This window comes from Catharus ustulatus, chromosome 27 (assembly GCF_009819885.2).
Source record: "Catharus ustulatus isolate bCatUst1 chromosome 27, bCatUst1.pri.v2, whole genome shotgun sequence".
Lineage (NCBI taxonomy): Eukaryota > Metazoa > Chordata > Aves > Passeriformes > Turdidae > Catharus > Catharus ustulatus.
In genome coordinates this window covers 4725789-4740340 of record NC_046247.1, presented here as the reverse complement: position 1 = coordinate 4740340, position 14552 = coordinate 4725789, and the positions used below count along the sequence as shown (strand labels likewise).

Here is a 14552-nt window from a genome sequence, read left to right as displayed (position 1 = left end):
AGGCTCTTCCAGCTATCCCAAAGCTTTGGTCTTTGTGGCTGGGATGTGGTGTTTGGAACATGATGCATGTGCTAGGCTCAAATGCTTCTTGCAGGAAGATTGTTCAGCAAAAGTAATGTTTTGGCCAGGTGATTTCAGGAGCCTGTGGCTGGTTTGGATGGTGGCATCTGATGGAAATTGGTGTTTTTGGGCCTGTCTGGCTTTGAATTCAAAAGCATCTTAGCAAGGACGTGTAGATGTGTGTAAACATGCCCAGTGTGGGCTTCTGTTCTGCTACATCCTCTTTGCTGCTTTGTTTTGCTGCTTGAATCTCGACTGCCTTTCACTGGCTATTTGCTGGTGAAAGGAAGAACTTTATGTGCAGTTTTGCTGAAGGAATCTCTCTGTAAGCTCTCTTGAAGCTCCAGCCTGAACATGGCAGGAGTGTTGTAAGCATGAGGCCTGGCAATGCTGGCAAATCCTGCTCAGCCCCATGTGCAGAGCTCCCTGTGGAGGGAGGTACAAACCTGAGCTCCTCACATGCACCCTCCCCAGCTGTAGTACCCAAGTTTTGGGCTGCTGAAGTAAAATCCATCTTTCTAAGGAGTTTCCTCCTGTCTGAAGGGAGGAGAGCTGCAGGATGGCATTTCTCACGTGGCTCTTGCCAGATGTGCTGAGCACATGCTGGCTGCTGGCTGAGCCTTCCCACTGCCACGGTTGTTACACACTGATTTTCCCTTGTTCCTTTCCTTTTGTGGTTGGCAGTTTCCAAACCAAATCAGTGTCTTTATGTGCAGAACTGCAGTCATTTTGAGTGTAAAGTGTTCAAGCTGTAGTATTCATTAAACTGAGCTTTTCTTTCCTACCACGAAAGTTTTCCAGCACTTGTGATGTGGAATGATACAGTTCTGCTTTGCCAGAGCTTCAGAAAGGAGTTTTTCTCTGTCTAGGGTGTTTAGAGGAGAAAAAAAACCTCTGGATTGTTTTGGAAAGGCCTTGACAGCAACAAAACCTCAAAGCTGAGACAATTTCAGGACTTACTCATGAAAACTTGCTTGTTTGTCCAGAGCTTCCCTTGTTACAGATGGATTTTTAATTTCTTTGCCAGTCAACAACTTCAGCCAAACCACTTAATGTGTGGGTTTTCTGAGTGTCTCCCTTCCTCCCTCCTTTTGCTTACATGTGGCAGACTAATTTGTGGACTGTGGGTGCCCCAAATTCAGCCTTTTATTCCTCTAGTCAGACAAAAGAAGTCCTACTTGGAAGAAAAAAAGGGAGTACTATTATTATTGATTGCTGACACAGCCAGGACAAGGTGGGCTGTAGGATCTTGTGTAAAGGTTCACTCAGAGCCCAGGTGAATTGTAACACCTGCCCACAGGTTCCGCAAACCCCTTGGATGGAGGGGAATGAGACAAGCTGAGTAAGCAGATTGCAAAAAGCCTCCAGGGAAGGTTTGTTGTGAATTTAGTTTGAACTTTCATGTGCTGACTGTGAAGCCTCAGTTTGAGGAGCAGCCCAGGACCAGGGATGCTGGCGGGACTGGGTTTGGGGTGGCCAGAGCTCATTGTGTGCCCCATGATGTGTTGTGGGCTGGAGAATTCTCACTGTGTCCCTGCTGTGCTTTGGGGAGCTCAGGGCTCACTGTCCCTGCTGTCATGTGGGGAGCTCAGGGCTCACTGTGTCCCTGCTGTGATTTGGGGAGCTCAGGTCTCACTGTCCCTGCTGTGATTTGGGGAGCTCAGGGCTCACTGTGTCCCTGCTGTGATTTGGGGAGCTCAGGGCTCACTGTGTCCCTGCTGTGATTTGGGGAGCTCAGGGCTCACTGTCCCTGCTGTGATTTGGGGAGCTCAGGTCTCACTGTCCCTGCTGTGCTTTGCGGAGCTCAGGGCTCACTGTCCCTGCTGTCATGTGGGGAGCTCAGGGCTCACTGTCCCTGCTGTGATTTGGGGAGCTCAGGGCTCACTGTGTCCCTGCTGTGATTTGTGGAGCTCAGGTCTCACTGTCCCTGCTGTGCTTTGGGGAGCTCAGGGCTCACTGTCCCTGCTGTGCTTTGCGGAGCTCAGGGCTCACTGTCCCTGCTGTCATGTGGGGAGCTCAGGTCTCACTGTCCCTGCTGTGATTTGGGGAGCTCAGGGCTCATTGTGTGCCTGCTGTGATATGGGGAGCTCAGGGCTCACTGTGTGCCTGCTGTGCTTTGGGGAGCTCAGGGCTCACTGTGTGCCTGCTGTGCTTTGGGGAGCTCAGGGCTCACTGTCCCTGCTGTGATTGGGGGAGCTCAGGGCTCACTGTGTCCCTGCTGTGATTGGGGGAGCTCAGGGCTCACTGTCCCTGCTGTGATTTGGGGAGCTCAGGGCTCACTGTCCCTGCTGTGATTGATTTGTGGAGCTCAGGGCTCACTGTCCCTGCTGTGTTCTGTCCTGCCAGGGGGACAGGTGGTGAACCTGATGAACCAGCGCCTGCAGACCGGCTTCACTGAGAGCGAGGTCCTGCAGATCTTCTGCGACACCTGTGAGGCCGTGGCCAGGCTGCACCAGTGCAAGACTCCCATCATCCACAGGGATCTGAAGGTGAGCTGTGGCTGCTGCTCCAGGGGTGCAGCACAGAGGGAGCATCCTGCTCGTCCCCCGTGTCTGCCAGCTGCCCACACTGTGCTTCTTCTGCTGGTAATGAGGGAAAGTGGGCAAAACCACACCTCTCTGCTGGAAGATAAAAAAAGAAATGAGCCTCTCAGTGCTACTTACCATATGTTTGCCATGTATATATCTACTTAAACACAAATATTTGTGAATAATTCTGGCCAGAATATACCTGATGAATTATTTACAGTGACCTGAAACACTGCGTATTTAAGGTAGCTCACAAAAAGTGTGGTGTTTCCTGGACCCAAATTAAAAGGAGCACTCAAGAAGTGTTGGTCTTGGGGCAGAAATTCTTAGGAGCTTTTGAAAGTGGCCTCTGGAGCTCTGACCATGAAAGTGTGTTGTAAAACTGTGTGCTTAGCTGGGAACAGAGCTGTGCCAGCAGGGCTATCTTAGTAAAAATCCCAGCCTGTAATCCAGCAAACAAAAAGATGTTCCCTTTGTTCTCAATGAGCTTGAGCTTGTAAAGTGCTGGAATGAAATACTCAGCCAAGAAGGAGGCTGCTGTGGCATTTGAAATTCAGATGTGCTTTGTGGGGCAGGTGCTGTTTCCAGAGCCCTCACAGATGTTTGTTTGTGCCACTGGCCATTGTTTTACATGAGCCAGAGCCATGAGTACCAAGGAGAGCCAGGTAGAGCAGGGGAAAAATTCCTCAGGCTTTGTTGTGCTCTGGCATTTTTGAGGTGGCAGTGATGCCACTGCTCAATCAGTTTGGATGTAGAACCAACTCCTGTGTCCAGGGGGAAACAAGTGATCTCTTACCAATCTGAGTCCTGGGTTTGAAGCTGTAAAGTCTGTGAGCAGCTTGCAGGAGTTCCTATAGGTCAGGAAAACAGGGTGAGAGGATAAGGAGCAGGAACCTCTCCAGCTGACATTGACCCCTGCCCTTACCTTTTTGGTGAATCCCTGAGGGGGTTTAATAAAGAACAAAACTCAGTGTGTTGCAGGGGAATAAATCTGGGACATCTGTACTGGATTAGTAGTTGATCTGGAGTGTTAATTTCTGCCCTGAGTTCCAGTTGAAATGGGCTGTTGTGGCTGGTGTCCAGCCCACTGTTGCCTGTCTAGGTCAGGGCAGGTTTTACAAGGCCTGACTCTTGGTAAGCTGTGCCCAGAGTCAGAGTTGGCTCTTCTCTCCTTGGAGACATGTTTTCTGCTTGAGTAGTGTATTGTTTCTGTCATGGTGACCTCTGGAGAGCTAAGTACTAACACAATTAATATTTGCATATATTTTGACTTTATTTATGTTAAAATGTAATACTGTCAAGGGGGAGTTGCAAAGCCAAGAGAGATCAAGGGCCAGAGAAGTTTTGTACAAGTTCTGGGCGTAAGGAGGGCCATCCATTGTGTATATGTTTTCTTGGGGTGAATATAACCTTGCTGAAAAGGGGGCAGATGTTGGCTTTTCAGGCAGCTGCCTGGGGCCTGGAGGCCTTTTTTGCCTTCCAGCTCTTTGATGCTGCTCTGGTGCTGGAGGTTCCTGCCCAGAGAGCTCTGCCAGCAGAAGGGATGCTGTGAATGAGCTTTCAGCCCTTTCAGACAAGTGCAGCTGGAGGAGTTTCAGTGGCCCCTGTCTCTGATTTTGAATTAACCCATAGGCTTTGCCTGGAGCAGAACAGCCTCCTGTTGGCACAGTCCCCAGCTGGTAGGAAGTGACCAACAGCTGGGGACCAGCAGCACCTTTACCCAGTGTGTCCATAGGCAAAAGGGGACATGGCTCTGTGAGTGAGCACCACAAAAAGATCCTGTGTCACCCCTGGCTGTGTTCAGGGGTCCCCTCCTGGCCTGGTGGTTGATTCAGGTGCTGTGGCACTGCCTGCTGTGCAGTACAGGCTGTGATGCTTATTTCATGTGCTTTGGTGTATATTGATGCTGCTTTTTCCTAAAAACGAGGAGGTGCCTTGTGTGCTGCAGAGCAGCCAGGAAGTGTGCCTTGGTCATGCATTCCTCTCAGATCACTACCTGAGCTCAGGAATACTGGCCTTGAAGCTGTTGCTCTCAGGAGAAGGTCCTGGGTGTTGAATCAGTCAGCTAAAGAAAGCCTCATCCCTACTCAGCATATCTGTGCAGTGGTTTTTATGACTCTGGTTCTGTTCTAGCAAAGAAGCATTTATTTTGGAAAGACTGAAGCTGACTACACTCCATAACCTGCACAACTTAAGACACCTCATGGTCTCCTTTAAAGGCTTTTGTTTGGGGTCTAAATCTGACTGTGCTGGGTGTGTCAGAGGCTGCAAGCAGAGTTAGCAGTGCTGGAAGCTGGAGTGCAGCTTTCTGAGTGTTTGACCAGAAGACAACACCTTCATACTCCTTTTAAGGACACTTTTCTCTGGCCTGGGTAGTGGGTAGCAGTAATTTCTTTTGCTGTGTTTATTTTCTCCTGGCATTTGCTGAGCAAACCTGGTTACTGGATAGTCCCATGCTGATTTTTAACAAACCTTACAGGGTGTTGGAGTGAAAAATCACCTCAGACTTCTCAGCCAGATAAAGTGGGAGGACTCTTGGGGCAATGTTGGAGAAGTATTTGCAGGGAGGAGGAATAATGCTGCCAGGGTTGATCTGCTGGGGAGAACATCTGTGTGGAGTGCTTTATTCAAAGCAGATGGATGGCAGAGGGGGAAGGGGCATGTTTAACCCTTGGTTTCAAGCCAACGTTTTCCCCCTCAGCTGCTCTAATTTGGCTGCATTTTCTGATGCTTAAAATGCTGACTCCTCCTTTTTATTTCCTTCTTGTAAAGATCATCCTTGATGGGGAGCTTTGCTTCTAAAGGGTTTTGTCAGCAAACGCTTATGTGGTGATTTTTTTTTTTATTTTGAACTGTATGAGCAGTATGTTTTATCTCATTGTTTTATCTGAGCATTTGACGCTGATTGAAGATAAAGACATGAAAAATTGTGTGTTCCCTTGAGAGAACATGCTGTTAATGCTGCTGCACAGATGAGGAGTTGGAGCACTCTTGCTCTTTCAAAGCAAAGATCTCAGCGCAGGGTTTCACACATTTTAAATCAGTGTTGAAACAGGCAATTTTCTTAGGTGGATACAAGGTAGAGTTTTATTAATGCACAGTTGTGAGTATTGAGGAGAAGGTTTCTGCTGATTTCATTTGTTTCAGCATTTGTTTCTGTTGCCTGATTCAAGGTACCAAATAATATTTGGAGGAAAGGGAACTGAGCTCCACAGGCACCAGGACACTGAAGTCTTACAAGAGGCAAAGAAATGTGCTTGCAGGAGGAGAAGGGAGGGGTGGCAGGATGGAAGGCAGTGTTACAACTGTGCTTCCATGTTTTGACTTTTATTTTAGGAGATGTGACAGAGTTTTGATGCCTGTTTTCTTTGCTGTCACATTAGGCTTTAGTGTTAGGTATGTCTGATATGTCTTCAGGCACTTGAAACCTTGACTCATCTGAAAAAAACAAACCCTGAATATTTTTTTGTCTGAGTGATTCTGTGTCTGTCTGTGATGCTTCCAGGTTGAAAACATCCTGCTGCATGACCGTGGCCACTATGTCCTGTGTGACTTTGGAAGTGCTACTAACAAATTCCAGAACCCTCAAACAGAAGGGGTGAATGCAGTCGAGGAGGAGATCAAGAAGTAAGTGTGCTTTGCCTTTTCACTCAGCTCTAGTTTGTGTTTGAAGGGTAATTTTTTCTTGTGCTGGGATTAATTTTGCTCAGCCTGTTGCAACAGATTTGCTGTGCTGCATGGCAGTGTCTGCTGCAGGTGAGTGAGTGCCCGGGGGAAGGTGAAACAATAAATTGAGCTTGATGTAATTGCTTTGGACCTGGAAGACTGAGATTAATGCAGAGAGGCAGCTGCACCTCAGCAAGGCAGTTCTGTTTTGTCCTGTGCAGGGTCAGGCTGTCTCTGTCCTTCATCTGTTGTGGCTTCTCTGAGCTCCAGACAGGGGTGGCACAATCCCATCCTCACTGAGCTACCCTCTGCATGGACCTGGGCACTGACTGGGGCTGATCCTGGCTCTGCATGGGGCAGTGTCAGGTCCTGGAGAGGTTCAGTCCAACTCCTGTTCCTGCTCCACACACTGCCAGCTATCCTGGTAGCATCTCTGGTGCCCCTTGGTGATTTTTGAAAGGGGGTTCACCTGCAATTCAGTGAGCCCTGGATCAGGGGTGGAGCACACTCCAGGTCCTTGGCCTTGTCAGTTCTGACAGCATCACTGCTGTGGACTTGCCACTCCTGTTAATACAGCTTTCTGGAATGGGTACAGATGCCCTGTTTTGTTGGAATTCAGCTACACCTGCCTGGATTCCCTAGATTTGTTTGACTGGAGTTTTCAGAGTGCTCTTAATCTGGTGTTGCAGTCCCTTTGGAATGCCCTATTTGTATGCTTAAGCCTGCAAAACCTTTGCCTTTGGCAGTGCTTTCCTGTGATCAGGGTAAGCAGCAGGCAGAAATGATAGACCTGCTGGTAGGAAATCTTAGCAGAAGAGCCTCATAATCTGTGGAGCAGTTTCCAGCTTTTCTGTTTGTTGTGATCTGTTAAGATGAGGCAGATTCTCACTGTGGTTTGAGGTACACAGTGGCCCATCCCTTGCTACAGTGGTGGACTGAGCAGGACTCCTGGTGTGGAAATCTACTTTTTAGGAGCCACATATTCAGTTATAATCTCTGTAATACAGTTGGCCACAGACTTGCAGTTAGCGTGTTGCAGAGGACATTTGATTAGTGACCTTGTTAATGCTTTGAATCCTTGAATGTTTCTGTTCTTAAAATGACTGCATGGTTTTGTGGTGAATTTTGTGTTTTAGAGAGGATTGTGGTTGCTATTTTGGTTCCCAGGGCAGTTTGAGGGATATTTTATTGCTTGAGGTGTGTAGCAGGTGATGCTGTTAACAGGTTTTTTTGATAGATATCTTTAGCATCCCTTTCCTTAAAATGAGATGGGAAAGAGTGGGTTCTAAATTATTTGGGAACATGACCTACCTGATAGAGACCTTCTGAGTCCCTGATCCCCCTTCCCCTGCAGGTACACGACGTTATCCTACAGAGCTCCAGAGATGGTGAACCTGTACAGCGGCAAGCTCATCACTACAAAAGCAGACATCTGGGTATGTATGGAAACCACTGGGCATCCTCCAGCCAGGCTGCTTTCATTGCCACAGCAGGGAAACTGGGCTGGCCTGGACACTTTCTGAATGAAGAATTCATCTGATGATGTGTCTGATGAGTTCCTGCTGAGCAGGGAGGCTGTGGAGCGGCTGTCTGTACTGCTCCTGTCCGCTTTGAATTTAGAGATGGATGAAACTCCAGGGTTGAACAGGGCAAATGAGATCATAGCTTAAGAGTTAAACTAGAAAATTCAGGGTATTGTGGCTCATTGTGCTGGGTTGTTAGTATGTGGAGTCAAAGTTCTGGTCAGAATTGAGCAGAAACCTGAGAAAATGGGCCTGCCCCCCACAGCAGCAGTGTGCTTATCCTGTGTGAGATAGGGCTGAGTTGTCAAACTGGCCAAAGGCCAAACTTCTGCACTGTTCCTGATGATGAGGGTTATCCTGCCATGCTCTTTCTTCATGGTGAGAACGAAGTCCAGCTGTGGTGGAGTCCATTCCTGGCTAACCTGGTCAGGGGAAAGGCTCGTTTGGGTGAGACAGAGATGAGAAGGAGTCTGTACTGTTTGGAGTGGCAGTTCAGCACATGTGTTTAAAAGTGTTTAAAATGCTAACTGGGAGCATGTTTTGTGTTATTTGGAGCCCTGAGCTAGGAAGTAACATGATAGAAGCAGAAAAAGAGAGCTCTGATGTATGTTCAATAGCTCTGCATCTACAAGAGGGAGAATTGCTGGTGTGATATCTGCTGAAAGTGCCCTCAGTGAGCTTGGGGAAGCAACAGCTTCTGTGGGAGCAGGTTTAACCAGGGGTCTGTGGCATCAGCCCTGCACTGTGCAGGGTCACTGGCCTGGAGTGAGTGGAGAGGGGTGGTCACAGCTGTAACAGCAGGAAAGGACAGGGCCTCAAAGGCGGCCAGAGGAGAACCAGGATTTGCATTCCTTCCTGTGATAGTGTGGAAAGGGGGAGATCCAAAGGCTCTGCTCTTTCTGGCAGGAGTTCTCTTCCAGTGGCGCTTAGAGCGTGTCCAGGGCAGTGTATGGTGGTGAGCACAGTGGGGCCTCAGCTTCCAGGCCTATTCCACTGCTTGTCCTGTTGGAAACCTCCCTTTCCCTTAAATCTTATCAAGGTTATTTTAAACCAGAGTGCAATTTCATTTTGAAATCCTGTGACAAAAGAGATGAGCTGATGATGAGTTTCTTAGGATTAGGAAATGTTTCCTACTCCCTCCTCTGAGATGGTGGGAGTGTTTCATAATTAGCCCTTTGTGCAAAAACTGTTTTCTTTTGCAATAGGTGGTGGTTGTTGCTGCCAAAAACAGCGTGGCAGTAGAGGGAAGGGTGGCAGCCTGCAGAATGAGCTGTACTTCCCTGGCATTTATTTATAGCAGTTGAAAGGTTGTTTGAACTTAATCTTGGAAACAGTTTGGGTTTCTCTTTGTCAGAATGGAGGTATTGATGATGATGGTTGCCATTTATTTGTGCTGTTACTTTGCTCTTTCCTCCCAGTGTGTGGCAGAAAGGCTTTGCCTGTTCAATGACATGAAGGGTCGTGCTCTGCAGAGCTGTGGGGGGTGTGATGATGAACAATCCCCCAGATCAGTGTCTAACAAGGGAGAGCTCTACATGTGTTCATCTTCCCTGCAGCTGTGCCTGTCTCAGGTCCCTCACAGGGTATCAGTGCAGGCCTGACATCAGCAGGACTCCCCTGCCTGCTGTCAGAGCTGTGCCCTGCTGGGTTCAGTTTGGTGAATCCTTGCCCTGTTCTCTCTCTGCAGGCCCTGGGCTGTTTGCTGTACAAGCTGTGCTACTTCACCTTGCCCTTTGGGGAGAGCCAGGTGGCCATTTGTGATGGCAACTTCACCATTCCAGACAACTCCCGGCACTCCCAGGACATGCACTGCCTCATCCGTGAGTGTGTGACAGGGCCACAGGGCTGAAAAACAGCCCAGGGGCTTTGCTCTTACAGCCCCTGCCCCTACAGCAAAACCATTCCTTTTTCTCTTCTTTTCAGAGGCTTGCTTACACACAGAGGTGGTTAAAGTGATCTTTTACTGGTTTAGGAGCTCACTCTTCGAGAGGCAGTCATGACAAAGAGATTTCTGTGGCAGGAACACAGACAACCATTTGGTTTGAGTCCTACAGAAACTGGCACAATAAGCCTATTTATGCAGAAACGTATTTCTGCAGTAATAAATCTGTTTGGATAAGGAACTGAAAAGACTGCAGTGACTTAGGCTAGTGATAAGAATTCATCTTCTGTGAACTGGGAAACAGAACTGAAATGATTTATAAATATCCCACTGACTAGAGTGAATGTGTAATTAAGTGCACAATGCACTACTCTTGGCAAAGCTGGGGTAGCTCTCTTGTTTCCAGCACAGCTTTTGATTTTTTTTTCTTCTCCTAGCCACAGTCTTGACTCACACAGAGTTGTATGTGTTTGTGGAGCAGGCTGCTATTTTCTTTGCTGATGTGGGGGTATCTGCAGTGGTGCTTGTGACTTCCTTGTCTCCCTGCCCTGCTGGCACAGCAGGGCTGGATCAAGCCCTTTTTCTGTGGGTTCACTTGGAAGTGCCCAGTCCCACCCAGTGCTGTTCCTTGGCCAGGCAGCATTTCCCCTCCTTGCCCTAGAGGCTTCAGTAGCAGCTGCAGGTCCCAGCTCTGTTGGAAGATCTGTCCTGGTCCATCCTGACTGTCCTGCCCTGTTCCCAGCTGAGCCCATGGGCAACTCAGCCCTGCTGAGCCTGATCACATGCATTGAGGGAAGCAGGATACTGTTAGCAATTGGTTGTACCAAATGTGGAGTTGTGGAGTGGTTGGGGTTGGAGGGACCTTAAAGCCCATCCAGTGCCACCCCTGCCATGGGCAGGGACACCTCCCACTGTCCCAGGTTGCTCCAAGCCCCATCCAGTTTGGCCTTGGACACTGCCAGGGATCCAGGGATAGCCACAGTTGGGCTGGGCACCCTGTGCCAGGACCTCCCCACCTTCAGCAAAAAAAGTTCTTTGCTGTGTCAAGTCTGATGTGCTGCCAAAGCTGGCTGCCCTGCATCTGTGTGTCCTGTTGCTCTGATCTCAGCATCTCTGTCTCTTCAAGGGTACATGCTTGAGCCAGACCCTGATAAGAGACCTGACATTTATCAGGTCTCCTACTTTGCATTCAAACTGGCCAAGAAGGACTGCCCGGTGCAGAATGTCCAGGTGAGCAGGGGAGTGGCCTGAGGGGAGCTCTGGGAGTGGCTGGGGAGGCAGTTGCTGAATACTGAGCATTTGACTCTGCTCTGTTCCACAGTTCTTTAATTAGGAGGGTCTTGTTCGTTTGTATCAGCACTGTTTGATTTGGATTTTTTGGGTCAGGAATCAGGGTTTCTCATGTTCCTTATTTGTTTGTCCCTAATTTGCCTCCTCATCCAGTCACCAGTGTGAGGCCAACCAAGAGATCTTGTGCATGTGAACATGGAAAATTAGGCCATGCTTGGGAAAGCAATTTGATTTCCAGGCACACTCATCACAGCATGTGTAATTTGGCCTGCACTTGGTTTTGAACACAGCAGTTCTGAATCTGTTGGCTGGGACTTGCCATTTGAACTGCATCAGACCTTACACAACCATCTGCCCCTTCTTAGTGTGTCTTCAGAGACTTCAGCTGAAACATGGAGTTGACAATTATTTCCTTATGTTGTTATGGACACCTGTGACAGACTATTTATTTTGCTGTTTCTACATAAATAGAAATTTAGAGTTTTTTCTCCATGTTCCCTATGCTTATTTATGGTCTTTATGAATAAAAGATAGTTTGGGTTCTATTATGCCTGTGTCTTTGTAGCATAATTAATAAATTTTGTCACTAATGTCCTGTGGTTGTCCTTTAAAAATGTCCATGTTGTACTGTGGAGCTTTGTGCTCATATTCCATGTTAAATGGTGAAAAAGCTGAGACCTCTTTTCTTTCTTTATAAAGACTCTCCCAAACTCCTGTCTCCCCATGACATGGAGCTTGTGGTGTTTGTTATATGTCCAGCATGAGAAGTAATTGCTTAGGGAATCCCCAGATGTCCCTCTTTTTGCACATTATTATTCTGACTCTGTTTTCTGCCCTCAAAATAACAAACTGGGTGTTTTTGGGATCTGCAGAACTCTTCAATACCTGCTAAACTCCCAGACCCAGTTAAAGCAAGTGAAGCTGCTGCAAAGAAGAGTCAATCAAAGGCCAGGTAATCCCACCTGCTTTTTACTCCCTTTCTTGTTGCTTGTTGTCTCTGCAGTTTATTAGCAAAGGTGTATTTAGCTGCTTCCTTGGGGACTTCAGTTGCCAAATGGTGACTGAGCACAGTTATTCTCCCATCAGTCAGCTCTCAGAAACAATCTGATATCAGACTTATTAGTTATCAAGAACAATTTGGTATCTACAAATGACAGAAGGCTGGGGGGATGGCTCCTCTTCTCTCTTGCTGTGCATTTTTGGAGCTCAGTAAACATTGAGCAGAGATCACAAGAGTTCAATGACCTGATTCTGGGGTGGATGTACCAAAGTTAAAGTACATCTAAAGATGGCAGTTTAGACAACTCTGCCCTAAGGTACCAGCTGCTCATGAGCTGGTTTGTGTCCTTCATGTGCTCATTCAGAAGTCTGAGTGGTTTCAAGCAATATGTTGTAGGAAATAGTTGGATGTAAGTTGAGTGGTTTTGACAAGTCCCAGCTGTCCACCAGGAGAAGATGCCACGACTGGCAGAGAAATCAGAATGATAGTGTTAGATTAATTGTTGTGAGTGCATCCAGGAGGTTTTACTGTGCTGGGCATGTCTGGGTGCCCATGAGTGTTTCTCCTTTGTCAGTCACACCCAACTGAAGTGTAGGTGAGTGTTTAACCCCGCTGTGTGTTCTGTGGACCAGCCACTCAACTCAGGCTGTGCTCACTGCCCTTCCTTCTTGTTCTTCCTTGACAGGCTCACAGACCCCATCCCTACGACAGAGACGTCCATAGCACCCCGGCAGAGACCTAAAGCAGGACAGACCCAGCCCAACCCTGGAATTCTGCCCATCCAGCCAGCCCTGACACCCAGGAAGCGAGCCACAGCCCAGGCAGCCATTCAGCCACAGGGTGAGTGACATGTCATGTCGCCTCTGCACCCCTGTGTGCCCCAGGGCACTGGCCTAACTGGGTTTGGGTTTTTGTCCCAGTTGCAGGCCCAGCTGCCCTGGGCAGTGCCCAGCCCTCGCTCCCTGCCAGCACCTCCCAGCCAAAAGCAGCCTCGCAGCAGCCTCCAGCCCAGCCCCAGGCCAAGCCAGCAGCAGCTCCCCAGGCACAGCCCCAGGTCCCCTCAACACAACCCCAGGCCACCCCTCAGCATCAGCAACAGCAACTTTTCCTGAAGCAGCAGCTCCTGCAGCAGCAGCAACAGCAGCAGCAACAGGCTGCCTACTTCCAGCAGCAGCAGCAGAAGATGCAGGCACAGCAGGTGGGTGTGTGCAATGAGTTCATCACATCTGTGTCTGCAGGGCTGGAGCTTTGTATTTATGGCAAGTTTCCAGTTCTTTTGGGGGGAATGGGTGCAGCTTTTGGGCATTTTCCAGCAAGATTTGGTCTAGGTCCACCACACCTCCAACCTCTCAACCGGCGTTGTTTCCCAGTTCCCAGCGATGCAGCAAGGAGCGCCCGCACAGCAGCAGCTGATGCAGAACTACTACCAGCAGCAGCAGTTGATGGCCCAGCAGGCAGCCATGCAGCAGAAGAGCACAGCAGCAGCAGCAGCAGCAGCTCAGCAGAAGCAGCAGCCCCTGGCGCCGGCGCAGCCCGAGGCCCAGTCCAGTGCGGCACCGCCGGCACAGCCGCAGGAGCAGGGGGTGAGACCTTGGAGAAAGGGATGGGGCACTGGCACTTGGGCTACAAATGCTCTCTGCCAGCTCCTGTGTGCTGGGGACAGCTCAGCTGGCTTTTTAGACCCACAGAGCCCAGATCACAGGTGCCAGGAGAGGTTTGGATTGAGTAGTAGGAAAATTTCTTCATCCAAGGGGTTTTCCAGCCCTGGCACAGCTCTCCAGGGCAGTGGTGGAGTCCCCATTCCTGAGGGATTTAACAGATACCAGTATGTGGCTCTTGGGAACATGGGAATGCTGGGACTTGATGACCTTAGAGGCCTTTTCCAACCCAAACACTTCCATGGTTCTGGGGCCTGATTAGTAATAATTTGGTTATTACTGGGCCACAGATGTCAGTGCTGACCTTGCTGCCTCAGGGATGTGCAGTTGTTTGGGTTTCTCGTTCTAGGAGGATGCTGGACTCGAATTGTGCTCTGGGTCCACAGAAAAGAGATGAGTAATGGATGAGTAGATAGCAGAGGAGATGTAAGTAGCTGCTTAATGCAGCTTCTCTCCATCCCCTGTCACATTGCCATAGAAGACATGTGAGAAACTCTCTGAAACATTATTTGTCCTTAACACACCAAGATGGGCACCAGGCACCGAACTACTTTGTTGCTTCTTGTTTGGAAAATGTTTGCCTGATGCTCAGAGGAAAGTACAAACAGCTTCCTGGTGCTTCCTAACATTGGGTTAACTTTTTAATAAATGTAGTGGGAGGAAGATTTTTCAAAGGAGACTTTTGAAAGCCCCATATCTAAAAATAAATAAATCAATTACCCACTTTACTAATCATATAAGTGTGCACCTAAAATAAATGCTCTTTGCTTGATGGAAAATACGTCCAAGTGCAGAGACACAGGCAGCTGCCCACTGGGAGGGGCAGGGAGCTGTGCCAGGGAGCCAAAGTTCTCTGCAGGGCTGTGGGAGGAAGCTGTGCCTCTTGCTTCCATTGCTGGACAATCCCATCTGCTCTTCCCTGGCTTTTTGGAGCTTGGAGGGGTG

The 14552-nt window shown here is 48.8% G+C and overlaps 1 protein-coding gene across 2 annotated transcripts in view; it reads left to right on the top strand.

Annotated features, from left to right (window-relative positions):
• The window catches only part of AAK1 (AP2 associated kinase 1), a 58822-nt gene that overhangs the window by 23745 nt on the left and 20525 nt on the right, over positions 1-14552 (top strand). For both annotated transcript variants that reach the window (XM_033081339.2, XM_033081338.2), the window contains exons 4-12: positions 2407-2549; positions 6094-6215; positions 7609-7690; positions 9465-9597; positions 10786-10889; positions 11822-11901; positions 12635-12789; positions 12870-13147; positions 13320-13532. In XM_033081339.2, the coding sequence (XP_032937230.1) occupies positions 2407-2549; positions 6094-6215; positions 7609-7690; positions 9465-9597; positions 10786-10889; positions 11822-11901; positions 12635-12789; positions 12870-13147; positions 13320-13532 (1310 nt within the window). The remainder of the gene's footprint in view (positions 1-2406; positions 2550-6093; positions 6216-7608; positions 7691-9464; positions 9598-10785; positions 10890-11821; positions 11902-12634; positions 12790-12869; positions 13148-13319; positions 13533-14552) is intronic.